Here is a 15,972-nt window from a genome sequence, read left to right as displayed (position 1 = left end):
GGTTCTACATGTTCACTTCATGCAGCAAAGCCAAATCGTAGGCCACTGAAAAGTACAACCTTCTGCTGGTCGCCTTTGACACTGCCATTTTGGGAAACTCTTTGGTCTCGCGCTCTCCCGAACAAACAAGAACCACGGGAGCAGCAGGCGAGGCTCCCCACGCACATGGGCAAGAATCGGATGTGTGCGTATAAGGCGGCTGCATGTGGATCATGTACCATTCGTGTTGCATTCTGCACATGCGCAGAACGCAGCGATCTTATGTACGCAACATACACAGTACTAAAACTGTCTAGATACAAGACAATTCAGTGTAAAACCGTATTTTCTGTCGCTGATACACGGCCAACCTTTCTAAGCACCATCTTTTAGTGCCCCCAAGGGCTCAAATTGCCACAGGCACCTCCGAAGCAGCTCTGAAGGCCTGCCACTACAACTATTAGGTGTATCGGTGCTCGTACTGTGACAGGAGCTGGCGGGTGCACCGGTGTTGCCAAGTCGAACAGGGCAACACAGCCCTAAGCTAGAGAAATTGCAGCCCAAATGTAGCAAAATACAAAAAAGAGCAAAAAAAATTGTAGTCAAATATAGCCATTTTTATTTGCAGTTCTATTTCTTTATACGTTTTCAAATTCGACTACGACGATCTCTTCTTGCGCAACCCATCGTAACAAAATGTCCGTGATGCGGTGATGGTCGACCCTTGACTTCAACTATAGCGACATCATGCTTGCCCACAGAACACTTCTTGGTTGGCCCCTGAAACTCAAGGTTCTGGCGAATCGCTGCAAAGGGCGAACCTATCCAAATTAATCTCGAATGTAAGTGTGAACAAAAAACTTGGAGGATGTTTCGCCTTTAAGAATGGAACGCGATATCATTTAAAGATGCCCGACTGCTTCTCACGCTTCCCGGCCACTGCAGCTTACCGTATTTACTTGCATAATGATCGCACTCGCGTAATGATTGCACCACTAAATATTGTTGTCAAAATTCATTTTTTTTTTCTTTCCTGTGTAATGATCGCACCCTGCACTTATCGCAGCGATATGTTGTGTGCCAAGTCTAGCTAATGATGATCGCGCTTACCATCTGTCGAATGCTATGCGAATTACTCTTGAAGACATACCGAGCGGTCGCACGCACCCAACATTCTTAAGTAGATGCTCCATTTCATTCCTTTCATCACTTTCCACACTTACATGAAAAAAAAAAAAGGTACAACGAAACTTGCCTCGGCGTTATTATTTGTAGGCTTCATAATGGGTGCCTTTTGATTCTTCTAGTCTGCACTCGTGGGCACGCAATAAATCGCAATCGGCAACGATAGTGGCTACGTTTACACTGATACATTAAAAGTGTACTCTATTCATATGCAGACGCTTGTAACGCAGCTAAGATATTCTCTCACCCTTAGCGCAAATGTGCCATATTAGGATAGCAGTGAAAACAAATGCCGCAGTTTCCGCAGCATGCCCGCCATGTGTTTCTATGTCACTAACAGCCAAGCGCACACATCTCAGTTTCTGTCCCCTCAAAGTGGACATGGCTATGTTATAGTCGACAACTTGCCGATATTAACAATAAAATTCATTACTGATATGGAAGAAACTGTTTCAATGCGTGTAATGTGCTCACAAGAAAAAAAATAATTGCGTTCGGCGCGTTTGGCTTGCTCCTCTGGCCGCCATTCTTGTTTTGGTGTCCCGCATTGACAGCGGCAGCCGCCCGCTTGTTATCCCGCAGCAAAGGTGGGATGAAAAAAGAAAATGTTTCTTTTTGTGGGAAATTTAACTTGCATAATAATCACACCCCTAAATTTGCATCCATTCTTTTGACAAAAAAGTGTGATCATTATGCGAGTAGATGCGGTATGTAACCGCAATGTTTACCTGGAAACGCTATGCTAACGCTATGCCCGAAGGCAAGCTTACTTGTTCTTTTTTTTTTGCCTTTCCCCACACGGCGGGCGCTGCCGCCGCCGCGAGCACCATCCGGACACGAAAATACCGCACTTTCCCGCAGTTGGCGCACACGACACTTCAGTAGGTGCAGTGAGGAGCAGGCAAGTCGAATTGTAGCAAAATGGCGCAAATGGCGCAATTGGACCACCACTGTGTGCAAGTACCAGTGGGGACTGCAGGTGTTGTTTAAAGTCTTGGAGTTGTTTGACTTGCAAAGTTTCCCCCTAAAACTCTATATCTGATTTTGTGAGGCGAGTCAGTGGCCCGGCAATGTGAGAAAAGTCCTTGAGAAAGTACTTGTAATAGGTACAGAGGCCAAGGAATCTGCACACTACTTTCTTGCCAACAGGTTGTGCGAAATTCGCTGTGGCAGCTGTCTTCTGTAGGTCGGTCTTCTTTGGAGTTGTGGCATGATGTGATCCAGAAAAATGTGCTCTTCATACGAAAAGCAGCGCTAGCTCTCATAGCTTCAGTATGAGTCAGGATGACTTGGTTGCTTCTAGTACTGTTACAAGTTAGCTCAGGTGATCATTGAAGTTTGTGGAAAAGACAAACTGATTGAAGTAGACGAAACATGTCTGCCACTTTAGGCCTACCAACACACCGTGTCTATCGCAAGCTGGAATGATGCAGGTGCTGGGCAAAGGCCAACTGACACGACCTTAAATTGGAAGATGCCGTTCGGCATAATAACAGCAGTCTTTCCTCTGTCTCTCTCACTGACTCCGATTTGCCAGTAGCCAGTTTTGAGATCCATCAATGAAAAATACTCAACATCGCGTCATCTGTCCGTGGGAGGAGGTGTACATCCTTCAATGTAACTTTGTTGAGGTGATTCAATGCAAAAACACAGAAGGAAGGAAGGAAAACTTTATTTGATCCTGCAAGTAGTGATAATTCATCACTAAGCGGGCCGCTCCCACGTCGGGACCGGAAGGCCAAGCCTCACGGCCACATCGTGAGCCTGCTGGACAGTGCCAACCCTTTTTCTTGACCAAAACAACAGAAGATTCCCACGGACTTTTCAACGGATAGATGACTTCGCTGCAAAACATTTATTTGCCTTGTCTTTTTATTTATTTATTTGAGTACCAAAAGGGCTCATTAGGGCACTACATAGGAGGGGGTGGAAAAGGTGAAGTGTGAGTGAAATGTCTACAATATATAAATGATATAGGAAGACAATAGATAGAATAAAAAATGATCTAAATGCTGAATAAAGAGTCTATGTCTATTTTTTGTAATGCAGAGTGAACTTCGAAACAATATTAAGGCCAAACTTTTTCAAGTTATTCAGTGAATTCTCAAACCTGCTGTCATCAAAGACGTCCCCAAGGCACTGTGGTGGCTTGGCAAGGGTCACCTCCTCGGGTAGGCGCACAACAGGGAATCCAAACCAGTAGCAGAAGGTGAACTTCTTCAGGTCAATGTAGATGAGCGCCACGAAACGGTTCAGGAGGCTCGGGTCCTTGATGGCCTGGCCATCATGCATGGCTGCCCACACGAGCTTGCCAGATGTGTTCAGCACTTCAGACTTGTCCATTTTCTTCATGTCGGCGAGGCTGTTGGGCAGGTACAGCAGGCCCTGCAGAGGACACGAATCTGCAAGGCAGGGGAGGCCGAGTGAAGCATGAATGTGAAGTTTGATGTTTTTTCAAAAGTAGCACCGCCAGAAAAAATAGAAATTTGGAAAAATTGGCAGATTGCGAAGATATGAGCATCCATATGAAAATGAGAAATGAAGTAGAAACAAGCCAACAGTGTTGTACTGTTTACTGATGCATGCCTTTGTGAGATTTTTGATGTAACAATTTTGTATGTGCAGCGCCACGAAAGAATGTTTGAATCTAACACGCATCTGTCGTGCTCACCTTGGGTACCGATGCACTTCTGAATAAACCTGATGCTGGGATACGATCCCATGGTACGGGGAACAGTAGTGCGATATTTATCTGAAATTAATTTTGATAGCACCAGAGCATGGCAAAGGATACACTGTGGTTCAAAACTAAGCTCGCCCCGGCAACTTCTGCAAGCTTGTTCTTGCAAAATAGCTTTTGCCACGTCCAAGTTTGTCACGACCACAAAGTTTTTGACACTGAAATTGTGTAACCACATGCCAGGCACATGGTTTTAAAGGCACTGAAAAGACACACAGCATCACATAATCTTTCTGCCACAGGGTCAACACCTCGATGCATTCCATGAGTGTCATCATCTAGAGGAGCTAAAGCAGGGACAAGATGTGCTCAGTACAGCTGTTACACGCATATCCTAGCAGGGATTGCTGGATGCATTGAACAATGCCACACTGTGGACAATGTATGCACCCATGCTCCATGAAGATACTTGACAGAGCTTGCACCTTTTAGCTAGTATGCAATTGATATACAGCAGAACCTGGTCAATGTATTCCTGTTATGCTTCCGCAGCTCTTACACTCCGAAGCATTGGTCCCGTTTAATTTGCATGGAATCCCGTGTACTAGCTTCCTGTTTGTCACACTCCTCTTTCTGGTTGTTACATCCAAAAACTGTGATGCATCATCCGTTGATGGTGCCTATGTTGACTGCCATAAGTCGCCCCTGAAAATGGTCACATTATAGAACCTGCTGTGTTGCATAGAAGAATTGCTATCGCTGTGTTCTGATTGTCGCTGATCTCAAGAGAGTTTCTGAAGCGCAGAGCTAACAGGAGGTGGATGAAGGCACAAGCAGTCACCCCAGATCCACATTTGCAAATGCTGTTTCGTGACCTTGAACACCTTGTGCAGTTACTTCGGTGTACAAAAGCCTTAGAGAAACTGAAGAAAGGGTGCGAGTAGTCAAAAAAGGCTGTTATTGATATTTGACCCAAGCAACAAGTGGAAATTGACAACTTTCATTTAGTGAGCTATGTGTACTTCAAAAAGTGGTTAATGCTAAATCTAATTGCCAGTCAACAATAACCAGCTTTACTAAGAAGGTTTTCAATATTTAGCTGGCTTCCCATTCAACTTCAACTAAAGTTTTGTGTGAGAGTACCTGTTGTCTCATGAAGAGTGCTGCCGAAAGCATTATTTATCAGATGTTACATTCTCCTGGGTCATCCATCCTTTGTTCGTGGTCCCATAAAACATGTATCAAACGGGTTCCACTGTAACTTCTCCTGGCAAATGACAATGACCTGTTATGAAAATAACTTCTGTGCAAGAGCAGGGTTCACCTGGAGCCTGTATGAAATTTGTTGCCAAACGAGCTCACAGAGGACATCATCTCCTCGTCATTGTGCCACTAAACTGCACGCAAAAGCACCCAGTGAAATCCTGAGTCACAATACAATGAGACACTATCTGGATCTACGAAAGTAGTGAGCTATACTCCGAGTTTTCAATGTGGTCCACGAAATAGATGCCAGAAAAATTGAGCATCCTTCTGCCAGTGCCTATCAACAGAGCTGTACAGTGTGGCCTGGATTGCAACTCGTACATAAGTATTTTTTCCTGTGTCCTAGTAAGCATAGCAACAGCTGAGCCCTTCTACATTCTCCGATGGGATTACGACAGCCTAAAGCCAGAAAAAATATTGTGTTTTGTGGATTCCTCTAGTGCTGTAGCAGGTACTTTCCATTCAGGTGAAATCTTTCATGTTGGTTACCTGCTTTGCTTTCATCAGCTGATACCAGCAAATAGCTGTGCTCTTATCTTCGCTGTGCCCCAAAATCTGCACCCGCTGCATCCTAGTCTAACGTGCACCAGATAAAAGCTTCCATTCTAGCTTCAGTCTGGGCTTTCCCTCATGCCAGACATGTTGGAGAAGCGGCGCACCTTTTGAAAATGTCGGGACAAGGCAGTTATTAAGGTGCATGTGCTGACAACGAAATACAAACTGCCCCCCACCTACAGCTATACCTGCCCCGACTGCAAGCAACAAATAAGACCCAAGGCCCACATTCAAAAAAATTTTACGCTGGAATTGTTCGCAAGATCAGTTCAGTTCAGCCAGCCAGCTGTGATGCTGGACATATCACTGAAGGCAACCAGCCAACACAAAGAAGCCTTACAAACAATAAACCCTTGTGAACTTAGCTCCTGATATGGCACTGTCAGGCGCAGGAAGCCCAACTCTGTCATGAAAAGGGCCTGAGCTACAGGCCATGTAAATGACCAGTGGGCAACACAGCGCACATTCATGAAACTATCATCGCCTGGCTTTTGCTTGGGAATCAGGGCTCTGTCTTGCCCAAGTGAGAAAATTTTTAAAATTAGGTGTGGGTGAATGTTCGAAGTTTCGAATACAGATCGAATGTTACAATCTAGCTATTCATATTAAAGAACAAACTATTCAGTATGTTCAAATATCGAAATGAACTAAATATATCACAACAACCGACCGGTAAAGTATTGTTACTGTTCTCTACCTGCTAAACAAATCATCAGAAATTAACAGAAGTGAAACAATGAGGAAAGTTTCTGAAGCAATACAGAAACGAGTTTTATTTTCAGTTTCACGGTGGAAGCCTACATGACAACCAGTGAATTTCGCTTGTAGTTTCTCATTTAATGTTCCTGGTGGTCTAGTCTGTAACATTTCTATCTTTTAAGCTACGACTAGTGATGGTTTTCTTGCAATGGGCACTTTTACATTTATTTATGGCACAGATATTATCAAGCAGCCCTTTTCATCTTTTTTTTTCATTTTTCAGCAATGCTCTACCTTTTTTCGGTAACTATTTAGTGTTCTTGGAAAGCTCCATTCCATGCAATCACCATTCACTTTTGGAAAGCTTCTTTGCTATTGCTGTTGACAGTTCTGTGACAGTTCTGCAATGACAATTAGTCATGTGTTTAAAACTAATCCATTGTCCCTGATATTCAGCTCTATTTTTTGCACTAGTAAGTATAGGCGGGGTGACTAATCTTACAGAAACAGGTATTCCTTCTGTAAATATACGTGTCTGCATTTGACTATTTGATATGTGATTTGATATATTGTACTCACTATTCATATTTGAAAAAGTTGATATTCGCCCACCTTTAGTTAAAACAGAAACACACTTCTGTAATGGTTATACTAAGGTGTGATCATGAAGCCGTACTCATATCAGCATTTTAAAAGAGCACTGAAGAAAAACATAACATACTTCACTTTGGACAAAAACAAAGAAACAAATCAGTTCATAGCGACAAAGTAGTCTTTTCAATACTCATGTCATTAATTTCACACTAAAGGTTGTTCATCAAAAAAGTAAATCAAGGCCAAACAAACTTTTTTTTAAAATTTCACACAGAAACCGCAGCACTGCTACATTATGTGATCACGGAATACCTTGTACTTGGGTTGTTGTGGCATAAGAAGTTGTTGTGAACACTAGATATGTGAGGGCTGAAAAATAGTATATTGGAAAAAGGTATTTTTTTTCTAGCACATAAAAAGTAATTCAATGAGTATCAACATTCAGGTGACGTATTGTTTCTTCCAGTTTGTGTAACATTATTTATGGTGGTCGCGTGCTGCCTCTCTATGCTTGGTTGTTCAGAAATGCAATATCGACATGTGTCACATACAGCGGGACACAGCATCGAACTTTCTATGGATAAAAATCAGTGGGAACTGTCTTAGTGATGCTCTTTTTTGTATAGATAAAGAAAAATTGGCTTTGAAAGCTACGTCAGATGCTTAGCCTAGTCGGTCAATGGACCTTCGAGTCAGCCTGCACAACATACTTTGCCGTTGCTTTAACCAGTGCATGTGAGGAAATAAATGTACTGCACAAAATTCAACACAAGGACACGGTAAAGGACAAGGACAGTTAGTTAGTTAAATGAGGTTTAATGGCGCAAAAGCAGCTGAGGCTATGCTGCGCCAAACACGAGGTGTTTTAAAATCCGGTTTATGAAGGAAAAAGCTGTGTTAGAAATCTATATTTTATCTAAAAATCCAGCGTCGTCTAGAAATTTCCGGACGTCACATAGTGGGAGTAGCGGATCATCACCTAAAATTAGAGCAGGGTGTAAAGGTATGTGTAGTTGATATATTTGTGCAAAAGTGTTTGTGTGTTTCAGTCTGCGTACATGTGAGTAATATGTGCATAACTGTTAGTGGCTGTTGACATTTCTCGCATGTTGGTTTGTCTTCTTTCGTAAGTAATTGTGTGTGAGGTGTGTGTGCCCAATGCGTAGTCGGCATAAGACTACTTCGATGAACCGCTCCTGATGATAGCATGACTTCCACTCGCCAACTATGGGTTTCGCGAGATGTAGCTTGGTGTCGGCACAATGGTCCCATTCGCGTTGCCATTTTACCGTGAGGGCTTTTTTAATTGCAAGGATGCTATCGTTATATGGGATTGTCGTGTTTGTAATGTCTTTGTGCGCTGCCATCAATGCACATCTATCAGCTGCTTTGTTACCTGGTATCCCAACATGGCTTGGGACCCAGCAGAAACGAATTGACCTCCCGTATTCGTTAAAAGCCACCATGTTTAATATGTCTCCAATCAGGGGTTCACACTGAGATTTCAGATGTAGAGCCTTCAGTGTGCTTAAAGAATCTGTGTATATAACTGCATTTTTGTGTTTATCAGCGATAATCTTTTTCACAACAACCTATATAGCGAAAACTTCGGCCGTGAAAACAGAGGTGTGTTGTGGCAATTGAATACTTTTTTCCCAATTTTCCGTTATGACCCCCACACCCACGTGATCTTTCGTTTTAGAGTCAGCAGTGTAATATTGCATGTTATTTTTATATTTGTCCTGAAGTGCACGGAATCCTTGTGTAATGTGTTTGCGTGGGGCGTCTTTCTTCTTTAAATGAGTCAATGTCCAGTCACATAGCGGTTTAAAATCGTACCATGGGGGCAAACGCTGTGGCTTTATGGCAACCTGGAGGACTTCGCAAGGAATATCATAATCCCGAACATATTCCTCATATCGCAGGACAAGCGGTTTAATCATGTTCGGTTTATTTGTATAGTGTAGGCGTAAGTTGCATTGTGTGAGGATGTTGTAGCATATGTGTTGCGGTGATGACTGAATTCTTAGTACATAGGAAAAAGTGAGTAATGCTCTGCGCTGCTGTAAGGAGGGTTCATTACATTCGACGTATAAACTTTCAATAGGTGAAGTTCTGTAGGCACCACTTGCCAGTCGCAGTCCAAGGTTATGTACTGGATTAAGTCGTTGGATGTAGGACTTTCTGGCTGAGCAGTAAACAATGGAGCCGTAGTCTAAAAGGCTACGAACAAGAGACCGGTAAATACGTAAAAGAGAGTTCAGTTGGAACCCCAGTGCTTATGAAATAACACTTTGAGGATATTCAATGCTTTATTTGCCTTTATTTTTAGTGCTTTAATGTGGGCAAGGAAGTTTAGTTTTTTGTCAAAAATTACTCCCAAGAATTTATATTCTTGTTTTACCGGCAGCGCAACATCATTCAATCATAAATCCGGGTCTAAGTACAATCCTCGTTTTTGCCAAAATAGCACTGTAACAGTTTTCTGAGTAGACAAGCAGAAGGCATTTTTCTCAGCCCACTCCATTAGCTTATTTATTGTTATCTGGAGCTGCCTTTCACATGTTCGTAAGTTTGAGGCGCAGCACGCTATTTGCAGATCATCGACATATATGGAGTGCATAACAGAGGTGGGAATGACTTTGTTGACAGAGTTCATTTTTACTGTAAAGAGTGTTGTGCTAAGTAAGCAACCTTGTGACACGCCGTTTCCTTGGACAAATGTGCGCGAGAGCACATTGCCTAGACGGATTTGGAATGTTCTGTTGGACATAAAATCAGCGAGACAGTTTAGCATTTTGCCACGGATTCCTAGCGCGGCGAGGTCACGTAAGATTCCAAATCTCCACGTGGTGTCGTACGCTTTCTCTAGGTCGAAGAACACTGCCAGGCAGTGCTATTTGTGTAAAAATTCTTCACGTATTTCGTTTTCAAGTCGGACGAGGTGGTCTGTCGTTGAACATCCTTTCTTATAGCCGCACTGGTGAAAATCAATGGAGTTCCGTTTATCAAGCGTGAAGGTTAACCTCGCATTTACGACACTCTCGTACGATTTTGCCAAACAGCTTGTCAGGGCAATGGGTCGAAAGCTGCTTGGGGATGTGGGGGATTTTCCTGTTTTTAAAAAAGGCACAACTATTGCATTGTTCCAACATTTTGGCTTGCTTCCGGATTCAAATACTTTGTTAAAATATTTAAGGAGAGCATCTACGGATGCTTGGGACAGGTGTGCAAGCACAGAATAATGGATCCGGTCAGGACCTACTGCAGTTTTTTTGCCAGCACAGAGAACCCTGTTAAGCTCTTGTAATGTAAATGGAGCGTTGTATTCTTCCCTTGACGTACAAGTAGTTGGTAGCTTCTCTTTTTCTGCCGATAGTTTGTAATTTAAGAACCTGTTTGTATAATTAGCCGAGCTAGAGACGTTATAGAAATGTTCCCCAAGTATATTCGCTTGTTCTTGTAGTGTTGTCTGAGTGCCTGAAGGTGTGAGTATGGGTATCGTGTATGGTGTGTAGTCCCCCTTAAACTTCCTGACCTGTTCCCACACCCTTTTGGATGTGACGGCGCTATTAATTGTAGATACATATTTTTGCCAGGAAGATTTTTCTGCCTGTCTCCGGATATATCGAGCTTTCGCTTTGGCTTGTTTAAAATTTAGAAGGTTGTTATATGTTGGGTACCTGCGTAAGATTCCCCAGGACTTATTTTGCTGATTTTTTGCTACGGTGCACTCACGTGTCCACCAAGGATTCCGTTTTTTCCGAAGCACGCCAGAAGATTGCGGAACGGCCTTTTCAGCTGCAGAAATTATGCAGTTGGTAAACTTTTCATTAATTTCCTCAATGCTTAGGTCTGTTAAAATAAGTTCCTCCAGCCTGGCACTTTCCGTAGAAACAGCCCAGTCGGCCATTTGTAGCTTCCATTGGCGTGGTTTGTGGGATATAATGGGTAGTGTTGATGTAAGGTGGATTAAAGCAGGTAAATGATCACTGCCATATGGATTCTCCAGAACGTCCCATTTAATATCGCTAAAGATATTCGGAGAGCAAAATGCTAAATCAATGCAGCTAAAAGTACGTGAACTCGGTGAAAAATGAGTTGACCCACCTGAATTTAAGAGACAGATGTTGTTTGTCAAAATAAAATCTTCAATAAGTTGTCCTCTTTGATCATTCTTATTGCTGCCCCAAAGAGTGCAATGAGCATTAAAATCTCCAACTGAAACAATAGGCTCCGGCAGCTGGCTAATTAAATTTTCCATGTCTCGAGTTGTGAAACGGGTATGGGGAGGGATGTACAACGAACATATAGTGACAGTCTTAAAAGTTAAAACAGTGACGGCTACTGCCTTAAACGCAGTTTTTAGTGAAACGTTCCGTGTGGGGATGCCGCCTTGGACGATAATAGCGACACCTCCTGATAGACGGCTGGAGTGCTCGGGGTCCTTTCTTATGACAGTAAAACCTTTGAGAAAATGTGTATGTTTGGGTCCCAGGTTCGTTTCTTGAAGGCAGAATGCTACTGGTGATAATTTATTTATGATGTCTTTGATGTCACCTAGATTGTGAATTAGGCATCTGCAGTTCCAATGAATGATAAAAGCCATCTTATTGGAATTGGGAAAAAAAAAATGCTTATGTGTGTGAGCTTACAAATTGTAGGGTGACATCTATTTAAAAGCTGATTATTCTTGTGAAGGGCGGTAACCGTTCAGGTTACCTTTCCCTTTCTCACAGAAGTTATAATATGTTTCTCTTTCTGTGTGCGCTGCAAGGAGCACGGGCTTTTTGGCGTAAATGACGTCGCCTTTTCCGAGGCACTGGACGATTGAGAGCCAGGCGCCGAGACGCGCGTCTCGGGCCGTGGGGTACGCTTCAACTTCGTGCTCTGCGGCACTGTTGTCTGCGGGCCCGTATTCGTTGCTGATGGAGCAGCACTGGCTGCAGCCACCAAGGGGGCTGTTGGGGTTTCTGCAGGAGTACCGGATGTGGACCCTGTAGATTCCTGAGACCGGTGTGGCGCTGCCCCCTGCCGCGTCACACTGGCATAGCTTACTTGAGGTAAGTGCGCTAACCTTTTCCTCGCTTCATGGAATGAAACCTTTTCCTATACAGTTATTGCAATTATTTCTTTTTCTCTTTTCCAGCAAGGGCAACTCCGTGAGTAAGCTGGATAATCGCCCTTGCAATTGACACATTGTGCGGGAGCATTGCAGTTGTCAGATGGATGGTCGTTGGCACTGCACTTTGCACATGTCTCCTTTCCTCTGCACGATTGTGATGCATGTCCGAACCTCTGGCACTTGAAGCACCGCGTTGGGTTCGGTATGTATGGTCGGACGTTGATTTTCAGGTAGCCTGCGTCGAGTGAACTTGGCACAGTACTGGAGCCAAATGTAAGTATTACGTGTTTTGTGGGGATCTGTTGGTCGTTTCGTCAAAGTGGTATCCTTTTTACCTTGATTACATGTTGCTCCTCGAATCCCTCAAGCAGCTCTTTGTCACTGAGGTTCAAGAAATCCTCTTCTGATATTACTCCGCTGCTGGTGTTGAGCGAGCGATGTGGGGAAATTGTGACATTAGTGTCACCGATGCTTCTGAGTTCACTGATTTTTTCGACTTGTTCTTTCTTTGTCAGTTCGAGGAGGAGGTCTCCTCATGCCATCTTTGATGCTTTGTAGCCTGATCCGATCGCGTTTGATAGGCATTTGGATACTATGAAAGGTGATAGTTTTCTAATAGTTGTGTTGCCTTCACTGTGAAGGACATGGAACTTTGGGAAGGTGTCACAGTTTGGTTTTAATAGGAACTGAAATGTTGCTTCGGTGTGCCCTCGTTTTGGAGGGCGATCTTGGACGGGGGAAAAGCGTTTGCCATGTAAACACAGGAAAATTCGGCGCCGATGGTAGCCATCCACCACCGAGCCCAACTAGGGGACGCTACTAGGTTGGGAATAATACCTGCATGCGCCAGCCATGCATCGCCGCTATAACCTAATATATATATATACGCAAGACAGGATATATTACACACGGTTAACCCTTGCCGCCAGGAAATACGGAAGTAATTAGAAGTGAAGAGAAAACAGGAAAGATGGAAAAGTGGGAGAGAAAGACGAAGATTGGAGAGGAGGACAGGAAAAGGCGACTGCCGATTTCCTTCAGGTGGGTCAGTCTGGAGGTGCTGTCTATGTGAAGCCGAGGCCGAAGAGGTGTGTTGCCTCCGCCGGGGGGCCTTAAAGGTCCAAACACCCAGCATCGGCTCAACCTCCAGGATCCCCTTTCCACAGACACGGCTAAGCCGCGCACGGCTACACGTGGGAGGGTCCAACCCTCATGTGCTTGGGTACGTGGTGTCGCAACACACCAAACGCCTGCTGACGCAGACGGCCCTGCGGGGAAGGACAAGGACAAGTACTAACATTTAACTACCTTTATTCTTCGTCGCTCATCAATATATAGATAGTCAATATAGAGGCAAGGTTTGCATATGTGACATCTCTATTTCTTTAATGGATAGTGAGAAGTGTTTTTCACGTGGCTTGCTCTAATCTGTGGTTGTGACAATGTGATCACATGCTTTGTGCATGTGCGATTAAGGACATATATTGACGAGATGAAGAATAAAAGTAGTCGAAAGTTGGCGCTTGTCCGAGTCTCTTACTACGCCCTTGTGTTGAATTTTGTGCAGTACATTTATTTCCTTGCAGTATGAACCATCTTGCCCAACAAGTCTTATTGAATCAGTGCATGTGAGCTGAGGCTTGGCAATTCAGGGCACCATTTTGGAGTACCTACTCTGTGCTTGCATTTCTTGGTGTCAAAGAAAGTGCACCATCCTAATGTGTATCTACACCCGATTTTCACTGTGTTGGCACCAAAAGCACAGCCTCGCTGTATTTTGAGAAATTATTCTGCCAGTAGCTGTTCTCTGCAAAAAAACGGTTTGACTTTCTGTCTCATTGTAACAAGCAAAGCCTTGACAGATGTTCCTTCTTTTCCTTGACCCTCAATTTCGATGCAAACCTCTATAGGTGTGCTGTCATATGCAGAGGTGGTAAACTGTCTGGGTGCGTAAATAAACAGACGTCATTCTAGAGCAAGAATTTGGAGGTGATGCTTCTGACAAATAAATTGATTCACTAGATTTTGTGTCAGGCGGACGATTTCAACTCACAGGTACACCAAAGGAAAATATTCGGTGGTATTAGTACATTAATTATGCTTCACACATGGCAAAAAGCCATCTTTTACCTTGAGCAGCAAGACAGAAAAATGTAGCACAAAAACGAAATCTATTCCTTGCACCGGCTTGCCAAGATGTCATGGATTTCGACAGTGCTCACACAGATCTATAGTTAACAGTTTTTCATTACAGAAGGGCTACAGTCTAACTGCATTTTGAATAAAACAAAAGCTCAGCCTAGCATGTTTCTAAAAGTTATCTGGTGTCAAAACAGCCCAAATAAGAGAACATAATTTGAAATTTGTAAGGCAACATTTATGCGATGGCTTTGAGCTTACTACAAAAAATTCCAAAAGGAAACTTCAGTCTTCATTTCTTCAGCTGGTATTTAAGAAGTTTTTCTCACGCAATGAATGAAAAAGTTATGAAAGAAAGCTTTACCATACTTAACTGGCTTGAAGTCATTTGCAAAAAAGAGTTTACTTACGGCTGCTCCTTCCCAACCGTTCAGTATGTCTAAATGCGCCTACAAATTTGATGCACAGCTCTTGTCATGGTGAACTTGTGACACGTAATTGATTGCACGGCATTAGCAATCTGAGAAACTGAACTTCCAGAAGTGTGCAGCTGGTACACCACCCTTTTTTTCCCTCATAGAGTAAAGGAGCGGAGCTTTCATGGTCAGTAGGCAAGAATTCTGAAAGATACAAGGAACGTCCAAGTGAATGAAAAGAAGGGTTATTTGTTATAAAATGTCAATGTCTTGCCATAAATTTTATTTTGATAGCAGTTATACAGACACTCCAAGTACATTTCTGCCATCGGCATTGGTGGGAGCTTCCGTATAAAGTCGAAGGGCGATAATACCGTTTCTGCACACCCTGCACTGTATGTGTGAGTGAAAGTATGCGAGGGGTGCCGACGATCGCGGCTCAATCTCACCCACATGAAAGGGGGGAGAGCGGAGGAAGCACACAGTCTTCCATGGAGTGCGAAGAACCCAATGATGTGAGGCACCGGGGGCAGCATTCTACTTCGGCTGCAACTACGCATGTGGTGACTGCGCACGGTCACGTGGCCGTAGCTTGAGAGCAATCTGTGTTGGGGGCACAGCCTAAATGTGTTGGCGGCTCGTAGCTTTGTGCGTGCTCGGTGCTCACTTTGAATTGAAGCGACAGACAGCATGAAGATCACTTCATTCGCCACTAATGCCACGTTTCCTCAAGCCAGAGCGAGTGTCCACAGTCATGGAGTGTTATGGGTTCGTGTTTGCTGCGCGCGCTGACAGCATGCTTGTTAATTTGTTTGGCAACCAAATGTTTGCAAGTTGATATGGCCGATAAAAGTACTATCTTTACTTTGTATGGCTGTCTGCTAATTTTCTATCACAATCAATGCTTTGCTATTCAGGCAACTGTGACTTTCTTTCAAAACACGTCGGTGCATGCCCCTTTGTCTGCTGCTACATTTATTCTGCATGCTGAGAAATGTTAGGATATTTTTTTAGTCAGAAAACATGTTTTTTTCCATACTTCTCCCGCTTCAGAATTTGCGTAAATTTTGTCTCCACTCACAACTTGCTAAGTTAACTTTTTCGCTCCCGTAGAACCCAATGTAGCGATAAAACATTAACTAGGCCTGAGCAGGCACTGTCAGAATCAATGATGTCGCAGCGACCTGAAGTGGAAATCTGAAGGCAGTGTCGCCACCTGCCCGTTCTTGCACCTTTGCGGGCTTACCACACCTCTTCTCATGGTGGCTTTTTCAGCGTTGCAGGAGTATAATTTACTGCACTACAGCTCGGCTTATTTCTCTCTGTAGTGCCCC

At 43.6% G+C, this 15,972-nt stretch overlaps 1 protein-coding gene across 1 annotated transcript in view; it reads right to left on the bottom strand.

The window, feature by feature from the left end:
- Atg7 (Autophagy-related 7) overlaps positions 1-15,972 on the bottom strand; it is a 50,812-nt gene that overhangs the window by 23,550 nt on the left and 11,290 nt on the right. The window contains exon 2 of the mRNA XM_065441534.2: positions 3,275-3,566. Coding sequence (XP_065297606.1) covers positions 3,275-3,566 — 292 coding nt within the window. The remainder of the gene's footprint in view (positions 1-3,274; positions 3,567-15,972) is intronic.

This window comes from Dermacentor albipictus, chromosome 7 (genome assembly GCF_038994185.2).
Source record: "Dermacentor albipictus isolate Rhodes 1998 colony chromosome 7, USDA_Dalb.pri_finalv2, whole genome shotgun sequence".
NCBI classification, from domain to species: domain Eukaryota; kingdom Metazoa; phylum Arthropoda; class Arachnida; order Ixodida; family Ixodidae; genus Dermacentor; species Dermacentor albipictus.
The sequence above is the reverse complement of the archived record's forward strand: the minus strand, read 5'-3'. Positions and strand labels throughout refer to the sequence as shown.